The sequence below is a fragment of the Schistosoma haematobium genome, chromosome 6 (genome assembly GCF_000699445.3).
Source record: "Schistosoma haematobium chromosome 6, whole genome shotgun sequence".
Lineage (NCBI taxonomy): Eukaryota > Metazoa > Platyhelminthes > Trematoda > Strigeidida > Schistosomatidae > Schistosoma > Schistosoma haematobium.
The window spans coordinates 7,618,507-7,641,127 of NC_067201.1; the positions used below are offsets into that span (position 1 = coordinate 7,618,507).

The 22,621-nt window shown below is 34.1% G+C and overlaps 1 protein-coding gene across 1 annotated transcript in view; it reads right to left on the reverse strand.

The window, feature by feature from the left end:
* The window catches only part of INPP5B_3 (Type II inositol 1,4,5-trisphosphate 5-phosphatase), a gene marked incomplete at its 3' end in the record, with an annotated part of 50,759 nt that overhangs the window by 19,618 nt on the left and 8,520 nt on the right, over positions 1 to 22,621 (reverse strand). The window contains exons 4-12 of the mRNA XM_012937050.3: positions 22,122 to 22,372; positions 18,630 to 18,844; positions 14,677 to 15,199; positions 12,338 to 12,420; positions 7,512 to 7,736; positions 4,870 to 5,203; positions 3,964 to 4,169; positions 1,485 to 1,596; positions 83 to 192 (exon numbers count right to left, since the gene is read on the reverse strand). Of these exons, the coding sequence (XP_012792504.1) occupies positions 83 to 192; positions 1,485 to 1,596; positions 3,964 to 4,169; positions 4,870 to 5,203; positions 7,512 to 7,736; positions 12,338 to 12,420; positions 14,677 to 15,199; positions 18,630 to 18,844; positions 22,122 to 22,372 (2,059 nt within the window). The remainder of the gene's footprint in view (positions 1 to 82; positions 193 to 1,484; positions 1,597 to 3,963; positions 4,170 to 4,869; positions 5,204 to 7,511; positions 7,737 to 12,337; positions 12,421 to 14,676; positions 15,200 to 18,629; positions 18,845 to 22,121; positions 22,373 to 22,621) is intronic.

Here is a 22,621-nt window from a genome sequence, read left to right on the forward strand (position 1 = left end):
AACTTCTTTCATCAAACTCCACATATGCAAGAAATAAAACAAACAACTATCGAAATTCATATACCATATGTACACCACTTACCTAGAATCGTAAACATTGGAATTCATATCGAATTTGTAAGTCGGCGCGAAATTGATAATAGGTTCATGAAAACCATCGAATAAATTACGATTCTCCATAAGTTTTAATAACTAATTCAACAAGTATATAAAAGAGGAAAACAACAAATCGATACGATATACATTTAGGATACTTTGAACACCATTTACAGAATATAGTTTGTATTAACTACGAAGGAAAACTTGACAAATAATACTTTGCAAATATTTTGATTTTCCAGTTGTTGATATTCAAAACAAAATGTCTGATAGATCTATCTGTTAGTTCAAATCTTTATTGAATGGAACAAGACATAAATGTTGATTTATGGGTTATCTGAATACATATATGATAAACGATCTCGATATAGTTGAAACTGGGATTTGTCCTGACAACTTCATCTCTGTGGTAATGGCGTATGGTAACTTGAACCGATGTACATACATATCAGGTTCAACGTTGGGACTGATTGATAGTTGATATTCCTCAGATTTGATAACATGTAATAAGACTAAACGACTACACCTATTCACTAAAACTAATTTGACTAGATCTTAATTTCAACAACAACAAAATTAATGCCACTCTCTTAAGATGTTTTCAGGGATAGTTCACAATCACCTAGAATGACTTTAACATCACTTAGTTTTCACTTGTAGGAACAGCATGGACTAATAATTTGCCAAGGAAATCTTATTTCATTCACTTTATTGTTTAAAAATATCGGAATTTTTTCCGTAAAGATAACTGTAATAATTTTTTTTCTAATTCATTCTTCCCCATTGACCTTTAATGTTATACATGATTGGTAACTGTCACTTTTGGTTTGTTAAAATGCTTGGGTTTCACGGTCACTGTCGGTTGCTGTGTTTATAAACGAAGTCGTCCCATCACAAATTTGACATTTTAAATATCAACCTGTTTTCGAGCAATATGTTCCATTGAGTTGAGGATGACAGATAAACTGTTGTGTGTTAGTCGTCTGGTATAATGAAATGATGTATATACAGTTTCGTATGTTACAAGAATATCCTCACCGTTCATGATTAGAAATCATCGTACACTGACACCAATCATTTCATGCGCAAAAATCCTAGCGTTTTCTGAATCAATTTCTATGTGGTATCCAGAATATCATTTACTGATAGTTCATCACTTATATTACATATCCTAGCTACTTCAGTTGATGAAGATTCATAGCTCTGTCAATCATTAAGAAATAAGAGGTGCCTAAAATCCAATAACTAAAATTAGTAACTTTGCAAAACAAAGAGTTTATCACTTCTGTTTGCGTACTTATTCGAGAGGTAACGTATAAAATCAATAACCGCAAAATGTTTAACAGTAGTGTTAAGAAAAAAATGATCATTAACTATTAACTAACTTCATCATATTTGAGTAAAGAAGAAAAATCTTTTTCGAAAATAGATTTACGAACACTAGGTGAATCCAGGCCACTAATACGATAATTTAAATCACCAAATACGAATATAATGCTAGATGATGAATGTAAGAAAACAGAAAGTCGTACATACAATTAACAATCAAAATAATATATAAATAAGAAATTAGGGAAATAATTTATCATCCACCTTGAACAATTGGAACGATAAAGTATATATTTGTATACTTTATATACAATCCCACTGCGTGTATAAAGGGAGGGTAGTGATATTACCCTGTTTCCTAAACTAAATTAGGTGGAATGAGACTCTTACTTGTGACCTTGTTGTTAGAAGTTGGACACCTCAATTAATAAGCTATCGATTCAGTTCTAACAAAGGTACACGTGCAGATATAGACATAAATGTGTTCCATGTAGAGCAAAGGTGTTCACAGATTATTAGCAGTTCAAGTCATCATAAACACTAATCGATCATAACGTTTGTTTGCTTATAGCAAAAATTCCATTAAAGTAGATATCACTTTCTCTAATTAACTTCTCTTCACTCAATCGTTTATTCCGTGTAGTAAATTGAATTCAGATTCTAATTTCTACACTGTTTACCATGGTTAGCTGATTAACTCAACTTTCTGGAGTATTTTAAGTAATAACTCGAACAAAATCCGAATAAAATTTATCATAGTTAACAAACTTCTGTATGATGAAAAACAGTAATCAAGTAGGATATTTCTCTTAATTGTAAAAACAAAAAATACATAAGAGCTAATTATAGTTTTAAAAGTATAGACATAAGAATGTAGACAGTTTACTTTTATTGAAATTAACAGCTTCAAAGTATAAACTGTATTGTTTTACATGAATAAATGTGATATATATATGTATATATATATGAATTTAAAAAATAATAACTAAATATGTGTTAGTCAGAACTGACGTAACAATTACCTCCGCATAATTTTATCAGTCAGTCAATCAGTAACAATTTAGAAATTCGTACGTACGTACGTACATCAGTTCGAGTTACCGTACCACATTAGCACAGAAATGCAGTTGTCGATTCAAATCCCGTAGTGGTAGAGGTAGTAAGAGTATAAGCAGTAATCGGAAAGATTAGGGTTTGAAAATGTTATTCAAGGAGTATAATCCAGTGAGTTTAATCAAGATTAAATGTGATCGGATTAAAAAGAATGAAGACAAATTCCTTTTTCGATGATATCATTTTTCGAAGTTGCACAATTGTATTTACAGGGAATTTTACTATAGATTACTAAATGTAAAGAAAGTAATCTATAAATATTACGATTGTACAGTTTCAAAAAACGAAAGTTATCTTCACTGAGAACTGATTTCATTCTTTTTAATAGATCAATGAGCTATTCTTTCATTACTGGATTAATTATATTGATACGATAATGAATTTGTATAAAGTTAATACTGTAAAGGATAATACACACATTAGTTGTCAGTTTTCGTTAAAATAGCGCTAAAGTGAGATTCAGTCAATTGTTGACAGTGTTTCATGGTAGCGGCGTTGGGTTCTCCGATTTAGGTGATTTAATTGTAGAGCTTTCATATTATTATTCTGGACAACATCAACACTTACTTCATGTTTAAAGTGTTACTACCAAATAGTATATTTATACTCATGAAATGTACGACGAAAATCGAAAATCGAGAAGCGAAAAACATTACAGGCTATATAGAATAGGTGGATTGTGGTGAGCAGAGGAAACTAAGATGAGGATTTTGTCTTATTTGTAACTTAACAGTTACATATGCCTCCATCCTAGTGCTGGCGTTCACACCCGCAACTCAAATTCAGTAACCTTCATTCTAAACGCACAACGTAATATTCACTGAATTATTGAGTCCAGATAACTTACTCGCTTATACAATGAGTATAATAATAATATTATTATTGAAAAGTGATGTAATTATCTCGTTAATAATAATCTCGACTGCATTTTAGTCAGTCTTTGTTGAGATACACATAGTGTTGTGACGGGTGGTGTACAAAATCTGATACTGATAGACGGAGTGCTACGCGCTACCCACCCAACTGACTATTTGAGCAAGAACACAAGAGTGAAAAAAAGTATTGTGCTACAAAAAAAATGCACAAATACTCATTCATATGTATACCACTAATTTTTAAGAAATTGATCCATTTATTAGCTAATTAAATACATTCGTTCTTTAGGTCACTTCTGATTGCCATTGACTGGCCTTCTTATTAGGCTAATTCTGATTGGCTCTCCAAATCATGGATGCTGTGCGGATTGCCTCAATATAGATATTTTTTCAAGTCTTATATAGAATAGGTGTATCGTTGCTAGTGATGGACTACAAATCACATTAATCTCATCTTATAGACGATTTATAACATAAATAAAGTGTCAACATCTACTTTTAAAAAATTCAAAGAAAAATGAATACAATTGAAATAATGAAAACTTACTCATGATCTGAAATAAACGCTTTTTCAGATGATTGTATGGGATTTTTCGAGTTCATTGGAAATTCAAATAACATTTTACGTGTAATTTCTCGAAAATCTTGATTACGACGATCAAGATTCGCTTCACCTGCAGCCAAATGACAATTAACAAAACATAAAGAAGAATTAAATATGGTCAATCGAATGCCAACACCACCTTTATTACCCTGAAATTAAAAAAAGAAAGAAGGAAGGATATGGACCTGAAGTTATTCGTAAGTTGTAATCACCATGGAGCCTATAGGACCCATGTTATCATATCACCAGTAGTAAAACAAAATGAAAATAACTGAGTAATAAAAGTGACCGATGTAATCTAATAGAAATACTGATAAGAAAAACTAAGCATTGAGAATATATTTCGAAAAGACAAAGTGAAAAGGTATGCGCATGAAGGAATATCCAGACTTAAGAAAGAAAAGTAGAAAAAATGCACCTCAGCTATTGTGGTTAATTCTGAGCTATGTCACTCAAGATTCAGTCACATTTCGTATCATTGTACAGTATTGATCGATCAGCATTTTAACGTTTACAAACCATGTTCATACAATCTTAAGTGCATAATTCATAAAACTCGCCAGATCCAGATTGATGAACCAATAAATGAAAAAGAACTAACTATTCCATATGAATTAACCAGATCGTTTGTAGACAAGCAGTATAATGGTCAGTACAATATTGCCCAAGTTATTCGATCACGAGTTATGATATTCAAAAACTTCTAAGTGTTTGTGCAGTAAACTTTTTTATGCTAATGTGAAAAAGAAAAGAAGTCATCCATCAACAATCCCAATTACAATTTCAGATGATCAGTAGATTATGAAGGGGAAAAATGACGAATTCTAGTGACAATGACAAAGCACTAACCATCACGTTGAAAACACCTGTTGGTACAACTTGACAAGAGATTTCTTCACGACGTAAATGAGAAGATAAACGAGCTGATATGTAAACAATCATTATGATTCCGGCTAGGCGAACACGTTCCACTCGTAAATAGCCACCTCCTGTATAATGAGACCATTGAGCAGCGTATGATTTTACAGAACCTGTTCTTTGAGCCCAAACAGAATGTGATGAAGGTCGTTTGAGTAAACCACCTAAAGCTTCTTCTAATTGTTGAATCCATCGTTCTTCGGGTCCAGTAGAGCTAGTTTTATTTAGAGTAATTACACTGAAACTTAAATCCATTTCTTGAAACCTATGGTAAAATGAATGAATGACAGAATAATAAAAAAAAATTGAGATACTAAGACCTCAAACAATGAAAAATAGAAAAATTCTAAAAATAGAAATACACTTTCCTTTTTATTTAGAAGAAAATAACTTGGTCCAATACGTTTGAACCATTAAGATACTGTAGATTATTGAACTAAGATTTTAGAAAATTTATTTAAGGAATGCGGATTTGTGGAGATTGTAATAATTTTAATAGTTGAATTCGCAAGTCTATTTAAGCCAGACCACTGTTGAAAATTTGGAAGCACTGGATGGATCGTTCGAAGTTCGATATTAACACCACCGAATGCTGGTTCATTGATCTAGAGGTTAAGCGTTCGTATGCAAGACTGAAGGTCCTGAGTGTGATCCCCGTATGTAAGGTCGTGGATGAGCACTATTAGGACAAAACGGTCGTCTAGTGATTCCAGATTTCCAATGGTGTTTTAGCTTAGATCGACTCGTGAATTCGACCAATAAAATATATTTAAAGGTTAATTACCAAGTTGATCAAACAAGCAGAAGCAATTTACAATTCCATTTATTTTGACTAAACAAACTAACAACAGTATTCTAATTTAATAATTCAGTTAAAATATTTTACGATCAAATATAAAATTCGTAGACAAACGTAAAAGTAATGTCAACCGATTTGAGTAAAGATTGACAGACGATTTTAGAGTTGCATTAATTAACTAAATTCTATAAAATCATTATTATTATTATTATTATTATTATTATTATTATTATTATTATTATTATTATTATTATTATTATTATTAGCTTTATTTAATATTATATTATTGGTACAATATAGAATTCTCAGCGTAAAGTAGTTCAACAAGTTTCCGTTTCCTTCTTCTTGGTCGGTCCTCGCGATAAATATTGAGTGATCGCCAGTTAGATGTTAGCAGTTCACTAAATGAACATCTGAATAATGTGCATTCTTTCCGTTGTATATTGCCAGCAACCACATTGTCTCTTATTGAGTTTTTTGTAACTTTGACAACGAAAGATTGTACACTTTTCAGAAACGCAGTAGAATAGGTTATGCGATTAATAAACATAATGATATATTAAAACAAACAAAAACAGATAACTTGTTGAAATATCTAGATGGCAGGAACAGGTAGCCCAGATGATCAAGCAGACCGCCCTGACATTTAAACGAAACCACCTAAGGAAATGTTGAACTAAAAATAATTATATAATGTATTTGAATAATATATGTCAATTCTACAGTAGACACTCGTAAACCTGACTAAGAGTTTGAGATGAAGAATGAATTTAAATATTTTTTTGTTTCGCGATATCCTACGCTACTATGGTAAAATGATTATACGAGAATGAGACTGGTCAAGGTGACTGAGTTTATAATATCGCTAAATTGGGGTACTCGAACAATACATCATAAATTGATTAGATCACGTCACATCAGACATCTAATTTATGATCAAAATAGAGAACCAGAGTAACGCTAGGCAATACTCTATTCAACACATTTACAGGCGATCACTCTCAGTCAGTTCGGAGCAGAAATTATTAAGAGAAAAGGAAGTTACATATTTAATCATCATTAAATTGAGTGAATGTTTGTTCACACACAGTGACCAATCATATTTAGTTTCACTACTACACATCGCAGACCTACGCTAAATGTGAAGGTTGTGATACTAACCGTTTACCCAGACCAATGTGCATAAAGCAGGTTTCGAACCAGGGACTCATCTGTTGATAGTTGATTGACATAACCATTGAGGTACTGTTCCATATATATATCGAGAGACAAAATTATTTAGTCCATTATCCTATATATGCTAGTCACGAGTATACATTGGCTGAACAGTTTCCACTGAGGGGGCAGAGATACATCAAGTGCTTGTGTTCACATGATATCTAAGAATCAAGCGGTGGATGAAAGATTATAAACGAGCAAAGAAATCGGAAGAAGCCAATTATGGACCGACTGAAGATCTCAGATATGTACATGTCTAGATTGAAATCACAAATCTATAGATATATAATTTGTGTACATTATAATTCGGTTAAACAATCAAACCCTTTATCTCATTCAGTGCTCTCATTTGTATAGTGAGTTTGCTTTACTGTAGGATGCGAATACGGTAGCCAAACCAGGCGGTGGAAGGGCACAAAACGAAGTACACAAACAAGATGGTTCCAAAGTTCTTTAATTTTTATAAATTCCCAACGGGATGTTTTTCTTCAGATGACACCAGTGTTTCACAAAAGAAAAGATAACGATAAATCTTCAGAATTGAAGGTGAAATTACCCAAATACATAAATGTCAGCAGGTGGTTGACCGTTAGGTGATATAAGCCATTTATCCAATTGTATATTACCAGTAGTATCACTTCGACCATTCACATTCCATGTACCGACATAAATGCGAATTTTTTCAATCTTAGAATATTCATGCATACGTTCAATTAATTTTCTTTGAATAATATTACCAGCTTGATTGAATCGTGCCCGAAAAACACGTGGTTCTAGATATCTTATAGAATCAAATGAAAATAAGGCGATATTATACATTGTGTTAAAGAGATTACAATAAAATATGATGTTGAATTTTGAGTAGATTTGAAAGCATTGATACTAAATCATATTATTTTTTGAGTTAAACAACTTGATATCTTAAAAATGATTCTGACTGTTAGAAATGTGAGCAAATTTAACAATTCAATTCAATAGGTTTAATGATGGTTAGTTTAATCTGTAGGTTGTATCCGTCAAAAATTGAGTTCCTTTGGAGTATAATTGAAGTACCCTTTTATGTCTACAAGAATATGAGACAATACAATTGCTGAGTGTATTTACAAACTAGAAATCATGCAATAAATGTGAAATATTTGAAGCGATTCTAACTCCATATAGTATTAACACTTAAAAGTATGCGATACCACATTAAGATGATTTTCTAACGGGACCATTCCCTAAGTATTTCACCTACACCTCTAATCAACATCACAGTCGATCGACGTCACAAGATGCTGTCCCATACTAGTCGATCACCAACAATAGGTTCATATACCATTTGGTCCGTTAGGATTCTGGAGCCCATGTGCACAAGTGGTTTGAAATTAGAGTTTTCCAACCCCTCTACGTGGATTCTCCGTATCCACCAACCTGACTTTAGCGATAGACAGTCAGTTTCCGTCCTCTCATTTTCTAAAACAATACAAAAATTATTCAGTAGAAATAGTTGATGATATCAATCATATTGATGCAAATTTATTCATTTTTAATTATGATTAAAATCTTGAGCGATTCCTTGTTATTTATTTAATCACTCTTTTAGAATCAAATTACTGTTTTTTTTTCTACTATAATATATTTTAATTATGTAGTTTTACATCAACGACTAATTTTAGTTAGAAAACCAGGAACCATTGGATAATTATTTCGTCCAAGTATATGATTACTTAATAGTATGCATCCACAACCTCATCAAGCATAGAACAAAGGGCTTTCAGGTCAAGTAATGATCATTTAGCACTATCAAGTTGGAATCCAATAGTTCAAACCTAGAACTCCAGCCAATTTGCAATATTACTCAACCAACACCTATAGCTTTGGTAGTAATTGTCACAAATCCTAAATGACTGAACTCTATTGAAATCACAGATTCTTATATTAGAACTGGAACTAAAAAAAATTCAACTAGTCGACATAATCCTGTACGCAATAATTTACAGATTGGATTTCATGTTATTTATAAACATATATATATCTGTTTTAGTCTAGACTAACAGATTACATTCAGCACGGAATTTATCAAAAATCAAAAAGTATGGCAAAGAGTAACTCCGCCTGTAGCTCTAACAGGGTTACTGCCGGTCCCAAGCCCGGATAAAGGAGGAGGGTTGGGCATGGGGTTAGCGTCCCCATCCCGTAGAAAATCTAACTCGCTAAAAAAACGCTTACCACAAAAAATAATCCAAACCATTTAAACTCTGCCCTGGGAGTTAGAAGAATTATGACGCTTCATGGTGAAAGCCGAGTTCGTTCGGAAGCCACGAGGCCGATGCCCCTTCTAACAACTAGAGCAAAAATTTTTATAGGTACATGGAACGTTCGAACAATGTGGGAAACCGGGAAGACCAGTCAAATAGCAATGGAAATGAGGAGATACAACTTAGCAGTACTGGGAATCAGCGAAACCCACTGGACCCAAGCTGGACAGAAAAGGCTAGCTACGGGAGAGATGCTGCTATACTCCGGTCACGAAGAGGAAAATGCTCCACACACTCAGGGAGTCGCTCTTATGCTGTCCAAAGTAGCACGAAATGCACTTGTAGGATGGGAATCTCACGGATCCAGAATCATCAAAGCACCATTCAAAACAAAGAAGGAGGGGATCTTAATGAATATTATCCAATGTTATGCACCCACCAATGATAGCAACGACGACATTAAAGATCAGTTCTACGAGCGGCTGCAGTCAATCATTGAGAAATGCTCAAGAAAGGACCTAACTATTCTGATGGGAGATCTAAATGCCAAAGTCGGAATAGACAACACTGGATATGGAGATATTATGGGACGACATGGACTGGGAGAAAGAAACGAAAATGGAGAAAGATTTGTAAATCTGTGTGCATTCAACAAATTAGTCATAGGAGGCACAATATTTTCACACAAACGTATACACAAGGCTACATGGATCTCACCGGACCACACTACAGAGAACCAAATCGATCATATTTGCATCAACAAAAATTCCGAAGGACAATGGAAGATGTGAGAACCAGGAGAGGTGCTGACGTAGCTTCAGATCACCACCTAGTTGTAGCCAATTTAAAACTGAAGCTAAAAAGAACTGGACAAGTGGACAAACAGCACTACAAAGGTTCAATACAGCCTTCCTTCGAGATACTGACAAACTCAATGAATTCAAGATAGCTCTCAACAACAGGTTTCAAGCCTTACAAGATCTACTGAATGAAGAAGAAACTACTATGGAGGACAACTGGAAAGGCATCAAGGAAGCATTAACTTCAACGTGTCAAGAGGTTCTGGGCCTAAAGAAACACCATCATAAGGAATGGATCTCTATAGAAACACTGGACAAGATCAAAGAAAGGAAGAACAAGAAGGCAGCAATTAACAACAGCCGAACACGAACAGAGAAAGTCCAAGCACAAGCTGAATACATAGAAGCAAACAAACAAGTGAAGAGGAGCATTAGAGCCGACAAGAAGAAATACGTGGAAGAACTAGCAACGACGGCAGAAAAAGCTGCTAGAGAAGGAAATATGAAACAGCTTCACGATACAACGAAGAAACTAGCAGGGAAATACAGTAAACCAGAGAGGCCGGTCAAAGACAAAGAAGGCAAGCCAATCACCGAAATTCAACAACAGTGTAACAGATGGGTAGAATACTTCGAGGAACTCGTGAATAGGCCGGCTCCAATGAATCCACCGGACATCGAAGCAGCACACATAGATCTTCCTATAGATGTCAACCCACCAACGAAGGAAGAAATTAGAATGGCCGTCAGACAAATCAAGAACGGGAAAGCAGCAGGACCCGACAACATACCAGCTGAAGCACTGAAATCAGACATCGAAGCAACCACAAGCATGCTATACCTTCTATTCAAAAAGATTTGGGAGGAGGAACAAGTGCCAATGGACTGGAAAGAAGGACACCTCGTCAAGATTCCAAAGAAAGGAGATCTGAGCAAATGTGAAAACTACAGAGGCATTACACTACTGTCAATACCAGGGAAAGTCTTCAACAGAGTGTTGCTAAACCGGATGAAGGATGCAGTAGACGCCCAACTTCGAGATCAACAAGCTGGATTCCGTAAGGATCGGTCGTGCACAGACCAAATTGCAACACTACGGATCATCGTCGAACAATCAGTTGAGTGGAACTCATCACTATACATCAACTTCATTGATTATGAAAAGGCATTCGACAGTGTAGATAGGAGGACATTATGGAAACTTCTTCGACACTACGGAGTTCCTCAGAAGATTGTCAACATTATCCGGAACTCATACGACGGACTACAGTGCAAAGTAGTGCATGGAGGACAGCTGACAGATGCATTCCAAGTAAGGACTGGAGTCAGACAAGGCTGTTTACTCTCTCCCTTCCTCTTTCTTCTGGTGGTCGACTGGATTATGAAGACCTCAACATCTGAAGGAAAACACGGAATACAATGGACAGCTCAGAACCAATTAGACGATTTGGACTTCGCAGACGACCTAGCCCTCCTATCACGTACACACGAACAGATGCAGATGAAGACAGCCAGTGTAGCAGCAGTCTCTGCATCAGTAGGCCTCAGCATACACAAAGGGAAAACCAAGGTCCTCAAATTCAAGGCGGAGAACAGCAATCCAATCACTCTTGATGGCGAAACTCTGGAAGATGTAGAGTCCTTCACATACCTGGGAAGTATCATCGATGAACAAGGAGGTTCAGATGCAGACGTAAAGGCGAGGATCGGCAAAGCAAGGGTCGCATTCCTACAATTGAAGAACATATGGAACTCAAAACAACTTTCAACCAATATCAAAGTGAGAATCTTCAATACGAACGTCAAGGCAGTTCTACTGTATGGAGCTGAAACTTGGAGAACTACAACAACCACAATCAAGAAAGTACAAGTATTTATAAATAGCTGCCTACGCAAGATACTCAACATCCACTGGCCGGATACCATCAGCAATAGCCTTCTGTGGGAGAGAACAAACCAACTTCCAGCTGAAGAAGAAATTAGGAAAAGACGATGGAAATGGATAGGACATACATTACGCAAATCGTCAAACTGCATCACGAGGCAAGCCCTAACTTGGAACCCTGAAGGGAAGCGAAAAAGAGGAAGGCCAAAGAACACATTGCGTCGGATAATAGAAGCAGATATGAAAAGGATGAATTACAACTGGACGGAGCTGGAAAGGATTGCCCAGGACAGGGTTGGATGGAGAATGCTGGTGAGTGGCCTATGCTCCTTCACGAGGAGTAAAAGGCGTAAGTAAGTAAGTAAGTAATGGCAAAGAGTATCAATTAAGAATATTAATCATAATGAAAATGATGTGAAGAAAAGAAAAGAAATCAAAATTCTTATCATATTCTTACTCATTCTTATTTTTACTCAAATGATCATCGTAAATAGTAGAATCGGACGTGAGATCCGTACAGCTATGTGCTGATGTGACTGTCTGTGAAATAAAAGAAATCGAGAAAAGAAAGGGGAAATTCTAAAAGATATAGTCAACATCAAAAAACATTCTGATAAATAATCTTAATCTCCTTCTAATTATGCGGTTTTTACTACTTATCAACAGAATGAGTTAAGTTCTTCTAAAATAAATCTTTGAATATAGAATTTCCCATTATACATTAATATCATTGGGATATTCTAAAAACTATAGATTTAATTACTAACAATCTATAATTGTAACACTTGAAATATTGTGTTTTATAATCGGCTTCTAGTTAGAATCCTGAACAAAATAGAAAAAATCCGTCAGGAATTCTTTGACAAATAAACAGTAAACAAAATAACAGGTTCACTGAAAATACAATTATATAATTATAGACAATTGTTATGGTTTGAACTAAAATATTATTTCATCGAAATCATCGACTGATATAAGTTAGACCATTAATGAAAACCCGAGGAGCAGTGGACAGGCGTTTTTTACTAGGATGGGACTCCTCACAGTGCGTATACATGATTCTGTATGCACAAATCAAACCCACAACCTTCGTTCTTTCAGAAAAACGCTTAAACTCTGGACCACTGATTCAGCATTTAACGATGTTAATGTCAAACATCAATCAATCCACGAAAGTGTGCAAACATGTTTCATGGTCTTCAGAGGGTAACTGTTTCACATCAGATACAGTTGAAATCCACTGGTCACGGCTTTCTAGTAAAACTCTGCAAATTTCCTGTCAAAGCTAGTCATTAGTGAGTATAAAATTGTTATGTGTTCATTTAACCTGTGACAAGACGATTCAATGATTTTTTTCATTGAAATCGTGAACTGATCTAAGTTAGACTACCACCGAAAAACTAGATGCACTGGACGGCCGTTTCGTCCTGATATGAAACCCCTCAGCAGTGGGTATCCACAACCCCATATGCGCGAACTGAATAAGGATATTCGACACCGCATGAAAACGCTTAACCTCTAACCACTGAGTTGGTATCCAACAGTGTAAATGTTTGACTTCAACGATCCACGGGGTTGTAGATGCACACTGTCGAGGAGTCCCATACTAGGAGGAAACGGTCATCCAGTGTTTTCAGGTTTTTAATGATGGTATAACATAGATCAGTTCATCATGTCAATCAAAAAATAGACCTGATTAAAAGCAACTGAATTCAATAAAAGCTCTAACCCTATTTACATAAACTTCCTTTGTTCTGCTAATGAGGTGTGGCAACTTGGACCGATGCATATATGTGCCTGGTCCTACGTTGTACCTGACGGACTGACATAAACTTCCTTCAGAACACAATAATAGACAAGTAAATTTGACTAGAATTAAAAGTAATGAATAAAAGATTACCAAGCATATTTACACGGTTTATTACAAATGATAAAAACTGTTAAGTTATAAATACGGTGTTATATATTTTGAAATATACCATTATTTTACGGACAATAAATCCACCAAAATATTTCTTCTAAATGATGGAGAAGATTTGTAGCTAAAGTAGATGCTCTAGCATTCTCTTAATTTGTGGACAGCTTCAGTCAGACGGTCTTCATCAACATAGATGTGTAGTGGCACAAATTGTTACTTTACATTAGCAAGACAAGATGAAATTAGCACAGTGTATAGTAAAAGAGACCGAAATAATGTAGTGATAAGAGAGGCTAAGAACAGAGAATATAGTTCGGAAAGACAGAGTGAAAATGTACATACGGAAAAATATTGAAATTTAAGATTACCACTCATCTCTCCTTATAATGCTTAAGATTTAGGCAATATCGAGGCAATCCACACAAGATTCACATATAATAAAAAACTGATGAGTTGCAATCCAAAACATCGGTGGGAAGATTCAAACAAACAATACAAAAATGAATTAAATGTTAAACTTGATAAACAGAATTTGATCAATCAGCACAAAAAACTTAATATGAAATTAATTACTAATAGGCGAACTATCAATGTGCGAATATTTCAGTCCAATAGAAACTTGACCGGAATCCAACTTACCCACTAGTTAGTGTCACTGATTAGATCCCAAGACCAGAATCAATTTTTTTTATCAGATTTACTTTCAATGGTCAACTTATCAATTAGACACACGTTCACTTTAACATGAAAAGATCTGTATCATGTTAACAGTACAGTGAAAATGTAACAAATCATATTTGGTGAATATAAAAAATTGTATAGAAAAGCAAGTCACATCATATTAAACAAATATATCAATAAAATGTATTATAACTTACACGGTGTAAATCATTCAAGGGAATAGCCACATCTAATTGATTTGATGGTGAATTCTTTCGAGTAAGTGGAACTGATCGGTCAATCAAATGATTCGATAGTAGATTATCATCATTATCATGTAAATGATTTGCCGTATATGGATATAATATTGAAGATGATTGGGAATGACGCAGTTTCGTTGAATGTTTTACAGATCGTTTTAGTTTAGTTTTGTTATAACCATTATTATTAGTATTATTGTTATTATCATCAACGTTAGTAGTAGGTAGTTTTTCAATTTCATTTTGTCGTGTTATTTTAACACTATGATTGAATGAACCAATACTGGAACAACTACTACTATTCATATTTATTGTTTCACTCATACTAGATGTATCATTAGAAGTACTGTGTGGTAAGGATCCACTTAAATGACGATTATGTTTATTGTCACCATTTAATCCAACAGAACTAGTGATATTCACCCCTGATCGAGGTGTATTAATGATAGAGGATGAAGTGGTTGTCTGTTCCATTTGTTTCCTATTAAAAAGCGAATAAAAACATTTTCGAATTGATTTAGAAACTTTAATTCCAAAAACACTAAATTGAAGTTTCGTAATAAACACAATGTTTGAAATAAAACACTTTTTATTTCCAAATAATCCACAAACAAGAGTGTGCTTTTTTCTTAAGTATCATCAGTAGGTACTTTTGTGTCCAACAGTTGATTTGGTTATCTTAATGAAACGTAAATAATTTCATATTAAACTGAAGCCAATATCGATCATAATTTATAATGACCTAATTTTCAATATTTCAGGTATATGAACGGTAAATTTTCACCGAAAATATTTCAAATTTACTGTGATGAATATCTGAGTAGCTAATGAAAATTAGGATACACACATACAATTGTTTGAAAGGTTTTTTGTGTCTACCCATATTTTCGTTGTTCAACTTACAAAAATTATCCTTCTGGACGCATGATAGGCATATGAATAGGTAAATATAGCATAAGATATGGAATAACCATATATATAACAAAATAAAGTCATTAAGCTCAAAAAATTAAAATTTTCTAGCTATATATACGTAATGTTACATCCTAGAGAAGACTAAATTATGGGTAACTTATGAGAACTATTTATGAATTAATACTGTACATATATTCTTATTATATAACAATTAAGAAACTAAACTACATAGTTAATAGTTGAATTCAGGAGTCAATTAGTCTAGACGACAACGGAAACCCCGGACGGCCGCTTCGTCTTAGTATAGGACTCATTACTAGTACACATCCACGATTCCGCTCGCGGGATTCGAACCCAGGACCTTTCGGTCTCGCGCGCGAACACGTAAGGATGAAACGGCCGTCCAGTGCTTCCAGGTTTTCCATGGCAGTCTAGTTTTACCTGACTCATGAATTCAACTACTGAATTACTATAATATCCACAAAACCTCCTTTCTGATAATAAACTCTTATTATAAGCTTTAATTTGACCTATTGATTATTATCATACAATTTACCATTCTTCAGATATTCCCAATTTATTAGTAACAGTTTCTAACAATCACAAACACTTTCTGGTTTGATATTATACAATTGTTATTTTCCATTTTATGGTGTGATGTCGTCTGATTTTGTTTGTATATGAACCAAGTATGCTTGAAATATATGATTCGTATCGCGGAGGCTGATATTGGCATCCTGGACTTAACAGGAAGGGCGATGAGGAAAATGGGTCAATCGAAACTCTAGGCTGCTCGTACTGATGCATGAGTCATTAGTTTGGTCGTACAAGTCAGTGTATCTAGATTGGCAATCGTATTTCGTGATAATCGCATAGTTAAGGATATAACACATAAGATAAGATCGTTGGAGTTAAAAAAATGTATTCTCTAATTAACATTATACAACTACGAGAATCTTAAAGAAATTTTATTCTCAACATTGCTTTTACCGGATAATGGAGTAATTTGAATTATTTGTAGTTCAGTTTCAGCCAACAAATTAGATACAATATATAACGTGACACATATGTGCATCGGACCAAGTTGACACATCGCATCAATACAGAGAAATGACATCAAGCGGACACCAGAGAATTAGAAATATTAACAGTATGAGTGGTAGAAAACACTAGGCATAGACACAAACTCGAGAAGGATGAATTTATAGAATAAAAAGAATAAGATGATTTTGAAACTGAAGATCTGAAGAAAGACAAAGAATAGATACATCTGCGCTAGTGTAAGATCATAAACCACGTCACCTGACATGTTCAGTCACTGGTTACGACAATCAAGTGAACCGAAATTAGGTATCTATCAAGTAACAAAACTACTCGGACCAACTGACAATGACTGATGTCACGTGTCTTGGTTTGGCCACACTTAGCCTTCTACGGGTATCTCGTCATGTAAATGCGTTATGGAAACTTGAGGCAGTGTACATATGTCCCAGACTCTACGTTGGTATTGATTGACCCTAGCCTTCTTCCAACTTACTCTTACACCAGAAAACATAGCACGTTGAGGCAGGCAGTGGTTGGGCAAATGTAATACATAGTCTACTTTGGTTCATTTGAAAAATTTACCGACAAAAAAAATTAATTTGAAAAATTTTATTTACTCGTCGCAAGTTTCATGAATTCGGTTCTAAGTTAGTGCTCGTGTAACAAACTCTACTAGATGCTATTTAGACAGTGTAATGAAGAAATAGATATGATGTTGTAACACAAAAAAGTCAAACATTTTAGCAAACAAGCATCAGTTTCATAACTGACAGTTTAAGAATAAAACAATCATTTTAAATTAGTACGTATTAAAATTATTTTGTAGAGCAACACAATTTTATGTTATATACATATACACAATTATCCCAGAAATGTTTTTTGGACAGAAAAGTGCATTTTAAAAAAGTCTAAAACAATGAAAACTTCTATTGTCACACTACCCCTATATTACTTTCATTCAAGATGATTTTTACTGATGAAACGACTTTGTATTATTCTTTGAATCAAATCAACAAAGCCATTAGGGTACTACTACTTAAATATTAAAGTTTCAATGCAAAAACGTGTATTAACTGAAATCAGACATATGAACACAAGTGAATCACGATTTCATGGTCGAAAGACATCCTGCTCTCTAGGATAACAAACGATCAATCAACCATTTTTGTATTCTTGATGAAAATTTGTTGATCTATTAGAAGAGTCGGTCTAAGTCTGTTGATCCCCATCTACAAAAAGTCAACCTACTTGAATAGTTAGTGAACCGTAAGTTCATGAGGAAGATAAGGACTCTACCACTCGACAGCTTGAAATAAATTGAACAAAATCTGAGCTTACAACTAGAAAGTTGATAGTTCACTTCTTAAGCCACTGACCTCATATTGTTAATTTTCTCAGTTATCTACATCAGGTTAAATCTTTCAACCATCCCACGCTAAAAAAGGACTTAGTATCACTTGACAGAATTTTGCCGTCGCGTTATGAAATGAGTTAACCCAACTTGATGAAGATTGTAAAAAGTCAACAAGTTCATTTAAAACTATGACCGAGTCGTTACCAACTACACAAATTAACGGAGACATTGGAGGTTAATTAAGGACCGAATAATAATTTGCGTTATCATCTCGGACTGTGAGGCCAGATGATATGGTTTCGAATCCTACAGGAAGGATCAGTCCCATTAATATTGCAGGTACACAATATTAACGAATGCCGATTAACAAGAAACATACGTTTGGAGTTTCCTACCAACTAGTAGATACAACCTTGTGATAGCTCAAAGTCAGACAGACAGAAATCATCAATATATAGCCTGGCAAAAATGTGCATTGGCACAAGTTCCCACACCTGATTAGCACGACAATATGGGGATAACAAGAGATTAAAATAACGCAGATCATATTAATACTAAAGTTTTAAACTACACACAACACTCCAAATATAGAACGTACCAATATTTTTGTAACCAAAACGTTTGTTCAGAAGAAGAGGAATTCAAAATAGCTAAAGCTTCTTTACCCATCTCATAGGTTGTTCGCTCTTTAGATGACTTAGCATAATTAAATTCCGATAACTTTGTTCGATATCCGGAAGACAAATGAAGAGTTTTCTTCCGAAATTCCATGGCATCATCTACATTATTAAATTCCAAAGTAAAATTGACACTCTAAAATGAATTAAAAATTAGGAATTTTATTTTCAAGTGAACTACATAATAAAAAAAGTATAACTATTTAACATAACCATATATACTACTGATTTATTGCATTAGTGTAAAATGAGTAGTAATGAGGAACAAAAGAGTTAGAAAATAAGTCTGAAGAGTAACAAAAACAAAACACTTAACAAAAAAGTTGTGCAACCAAACATATGATAACATGCTTCTGTTTGAAGATGTAAACTATGACGTACAATCTTTTAGACACCTTGGATAATATAATGGAATTGTTTAAAATGTATTTCTTTCCTGTTAAGTACAAATTTTTTTAAAAGTCAGTGGTCAATGACTAGTCTAACAAAAATGTGCAGTAGTAACTGAGACGGTCGATTGCACATAACTTAACAGATTGTTGACTAATAAAATCTCAGAACGGATACAAAACGTTTGTTTGGCTTTTTTTTTCAAGATATAACACTAGTGGTACATGTAATTTATCCATTCACCTATCAAACACTGGATATATTGAGCAAAGATCTGCTCTGTATTACTCAAAGGCTAAATTGGCCCTTGAACACCTTGAATAAAACTTTCACAAGAATTAGGACAACAGATATAAACGAACAATATTGTTTTCAATTAGATCCTCATCAGGATTTACTTTAATATACAGTAATATTTATATGCATACACGAAATTATAGAACCAATCAAGGCAGTTTATGAATCAGTGATAACAGTGGAATAGATTGCATAAATAAAAATAAGTAAAGAGTACAACTTGGTAGTATGACGGCAGGGATACTAGCTGTGATAAGAATCAATGTTTCATAATAGGAAGTAGGCCAATGACTTGAAAAATATAGATGCTGAAACAACATTCATAAAAACTGAGATTACGTAGTAGGAAGTCTTCAGACAATTGGGTAATGAAGCGTATATTTGGAAAAAGGGGTGAGAGTGTGAAGAAAAATAAACGAACAAAGAGTACGGGAAATAATAATGAATAAAATCTTTTATTAAGGCTATTTCGGCCAAGAATGACTAAACAGAAACCACTGACATTCAAGTACCGACAATTCCATGGATTTCCCAAGAATGCTCCCAATCACTAAATTTTTCTTACTTGCCTTACAATGCACCTAGAAATTTTAAGCAACTTTCATATCACATCATTGTAAATGTAAAGCATTTATGGTGTAAAACATTAAATAAACATTTAAAGATACTGTACGAAACTGATAATAAGAACAGTTTTTCAGTATTATCCAAGATGTAAGATACACTATATCCATTGGTTTGATATTGTCAGTAAAAGCCTGCTGTGACAGAGAACAAATCAGCTTCCAGCTGAAGAGAAAATTAAGGTAAGACGCTGGAAGTGGGTAGAACACATTGAAGAAATCATCAAATCGCATCACAAGCCCTAACTTGGAATCCTCATAATGAAAGGCAAAGAGGCAGATCAAAGAACATATTGTGCAGACAAATGGAATCACATATCAAAAAAGAATAAATAGCACTTGACAACAACTGGAAAGGAGAGTGCAGCACAGGGATGATTAAAAAATTATGACCAACGGTCAATGTTCCAAAAAGAGAAAAAGACTTAAGTATGTAGGTAAGTAACCGTCCTTTATCGACAACTGAAATACAAAGTGAAAGATAACACATAAGAGAACACTAGATCTCTATAGAATAAATATTCTATTAGGAATTAGTAAGTTATCACAAGTATTCACATTTGTCCCGAAGAAAATTTTATCGTTAAAACAGTAAAAGTATAATTTACTGGTAAATCTTTCAGATTTAAGACAGCCACACTTCGGGTTTTGAGCGAAATTTAAAACGCAGTAACGGTAAGCTTTTACTTTGTGTAAGAACGAAGTAAAATTTACCAATATATAGATACCAGGATGTGTAAAATTGATAAAAATGATTAATTTGAAAAACAGAGATGAACCCGAGTAAATCACAAAATGTGTTGGGCAAGTGTAGTCCCCAAGTACAACTTATAAGAAAGGAAATCAATTTGAATTAAGATGAATTTCTATTAGCATTACATTATTATCCAGTATGAACTCTATTCGCGGACTTTCAATACAATTTTACTATGATTTATGTTTAGTGACAAATACTTAGTTCATCAATCCAAATCATTGATTAGCTAAAATGTACTTTAGAAGTGATGTACCGAGGTTATCATCAAAAAGCTTTAATTATTATACTGGTCTTTTTGTACTAATTAGTGCGGCAGTGAAAAAGTGGATAGTAGTCATATTCACTGTATTGAATTTGCAGTTGCGAAATACTAGCATAGTGAACAAATTAATCAAATGATAATGAAAAAGTGATTAAGTTGTCGAAAAATAATAATAATAAAGAACTAGTATTAAAATGTACATCGTGTTGTAATGTGATTTATAAATTTCTCAAAATAACTTATAGGTTCTTGAGATTTAAAATCAAATGACCATTTGCATAAGTACTTATTAACAAGAGTATAAAGTATAATCTCACTCCAAAGTCAACTCCCAACCCAAACTTTTAACTGTAAATTTTACCGTAAAACTATTAATCAAACACCCAAACCTACTCATAATTCTTTTTGAGTTTTTAACTAATAAATTATTCTTACGGTTGAAATCACGATTTGATTGCAGCTAGACTACCACTGAAAACCTGGAAGCACTGGACAACCGTTTCATCCTAGTATGGGACTACTAATCAGGGAGTATCCATGACCCTGAACACAAGAATCGGACCCAGAACCTTTGGTCCCGAGCGCTAATGATTAACCTTTAAACCACTTACTCGACATACAACGATGTTAATGTCTAACTTTAACCAGCCCATGATCTTGTGCAACCCTTCATCTGATGAGTGCAGTTTATAACAATCTCACACTCAACACGCGTACAAGGCCAAAGGTCGTTGGTTCGACTTCAGTGTGGGGAGTTGTGGATGACCACTACAGATGAGTCACATACTAGGACAAAATGGCCGTTCAGTGCTTCCAGGTTTCCAGTGGTGGTCTAGCTAAGATCATTTCGTGATTTCAACTGTGAGAATACTACAAACTCTATAAATCCCACACACTGAAAAATTATTTGTTTAAATTACTCGGATCCTGACAGGCTAAAAGTTAGATTTACTTACTCTTTAGGGCACTTTAAAAGTCGCTGAAATTCATCATCCGTGAAGTATGATTTAACTGTAAATACTAATATGAAAAAATATATGTCAGTAATTTAGGGTGAAATTCTACAGAGGTAAAAGAAGCTTACAGAAAATTGAATAGTTTCTTTATCTATTGGTTTCTGGTAGTTACTTTTTAGACTTTTCAGAAACACTGGATTCTTTGAATATATTTCATTATCCGAATCAATATCACTTGTGTCATTCACTTTAGGATGTGATGAGTCATTGTCACGATTGGAAACAACATAAAGTTTAAGCTGTTGATTTGTACGTTTCTTTTCATCGGCAGATATGTTGACCAACCGCTTTCCAGTAACAAGAAGGCAGATACCAGAGTCTAGAAAAGATAAAAGTTTTCATGTGGTAAATACTACATGTAATTCCCATTAAAACACAGGTTTTTAACATTTATTCACATAATGCGTTATTCACAACATTAGCTGCGTATGACGGAACTACTGAATAATGCTGAAGTTTAATGAGATATGTAACCCACTCAGTCTATTTAATAACTACTCAAAATGAAATCGTAAAATATTTTATCCATAAATTTTAGACGCACACTAAGTCGTTCTTTTCTGATAAA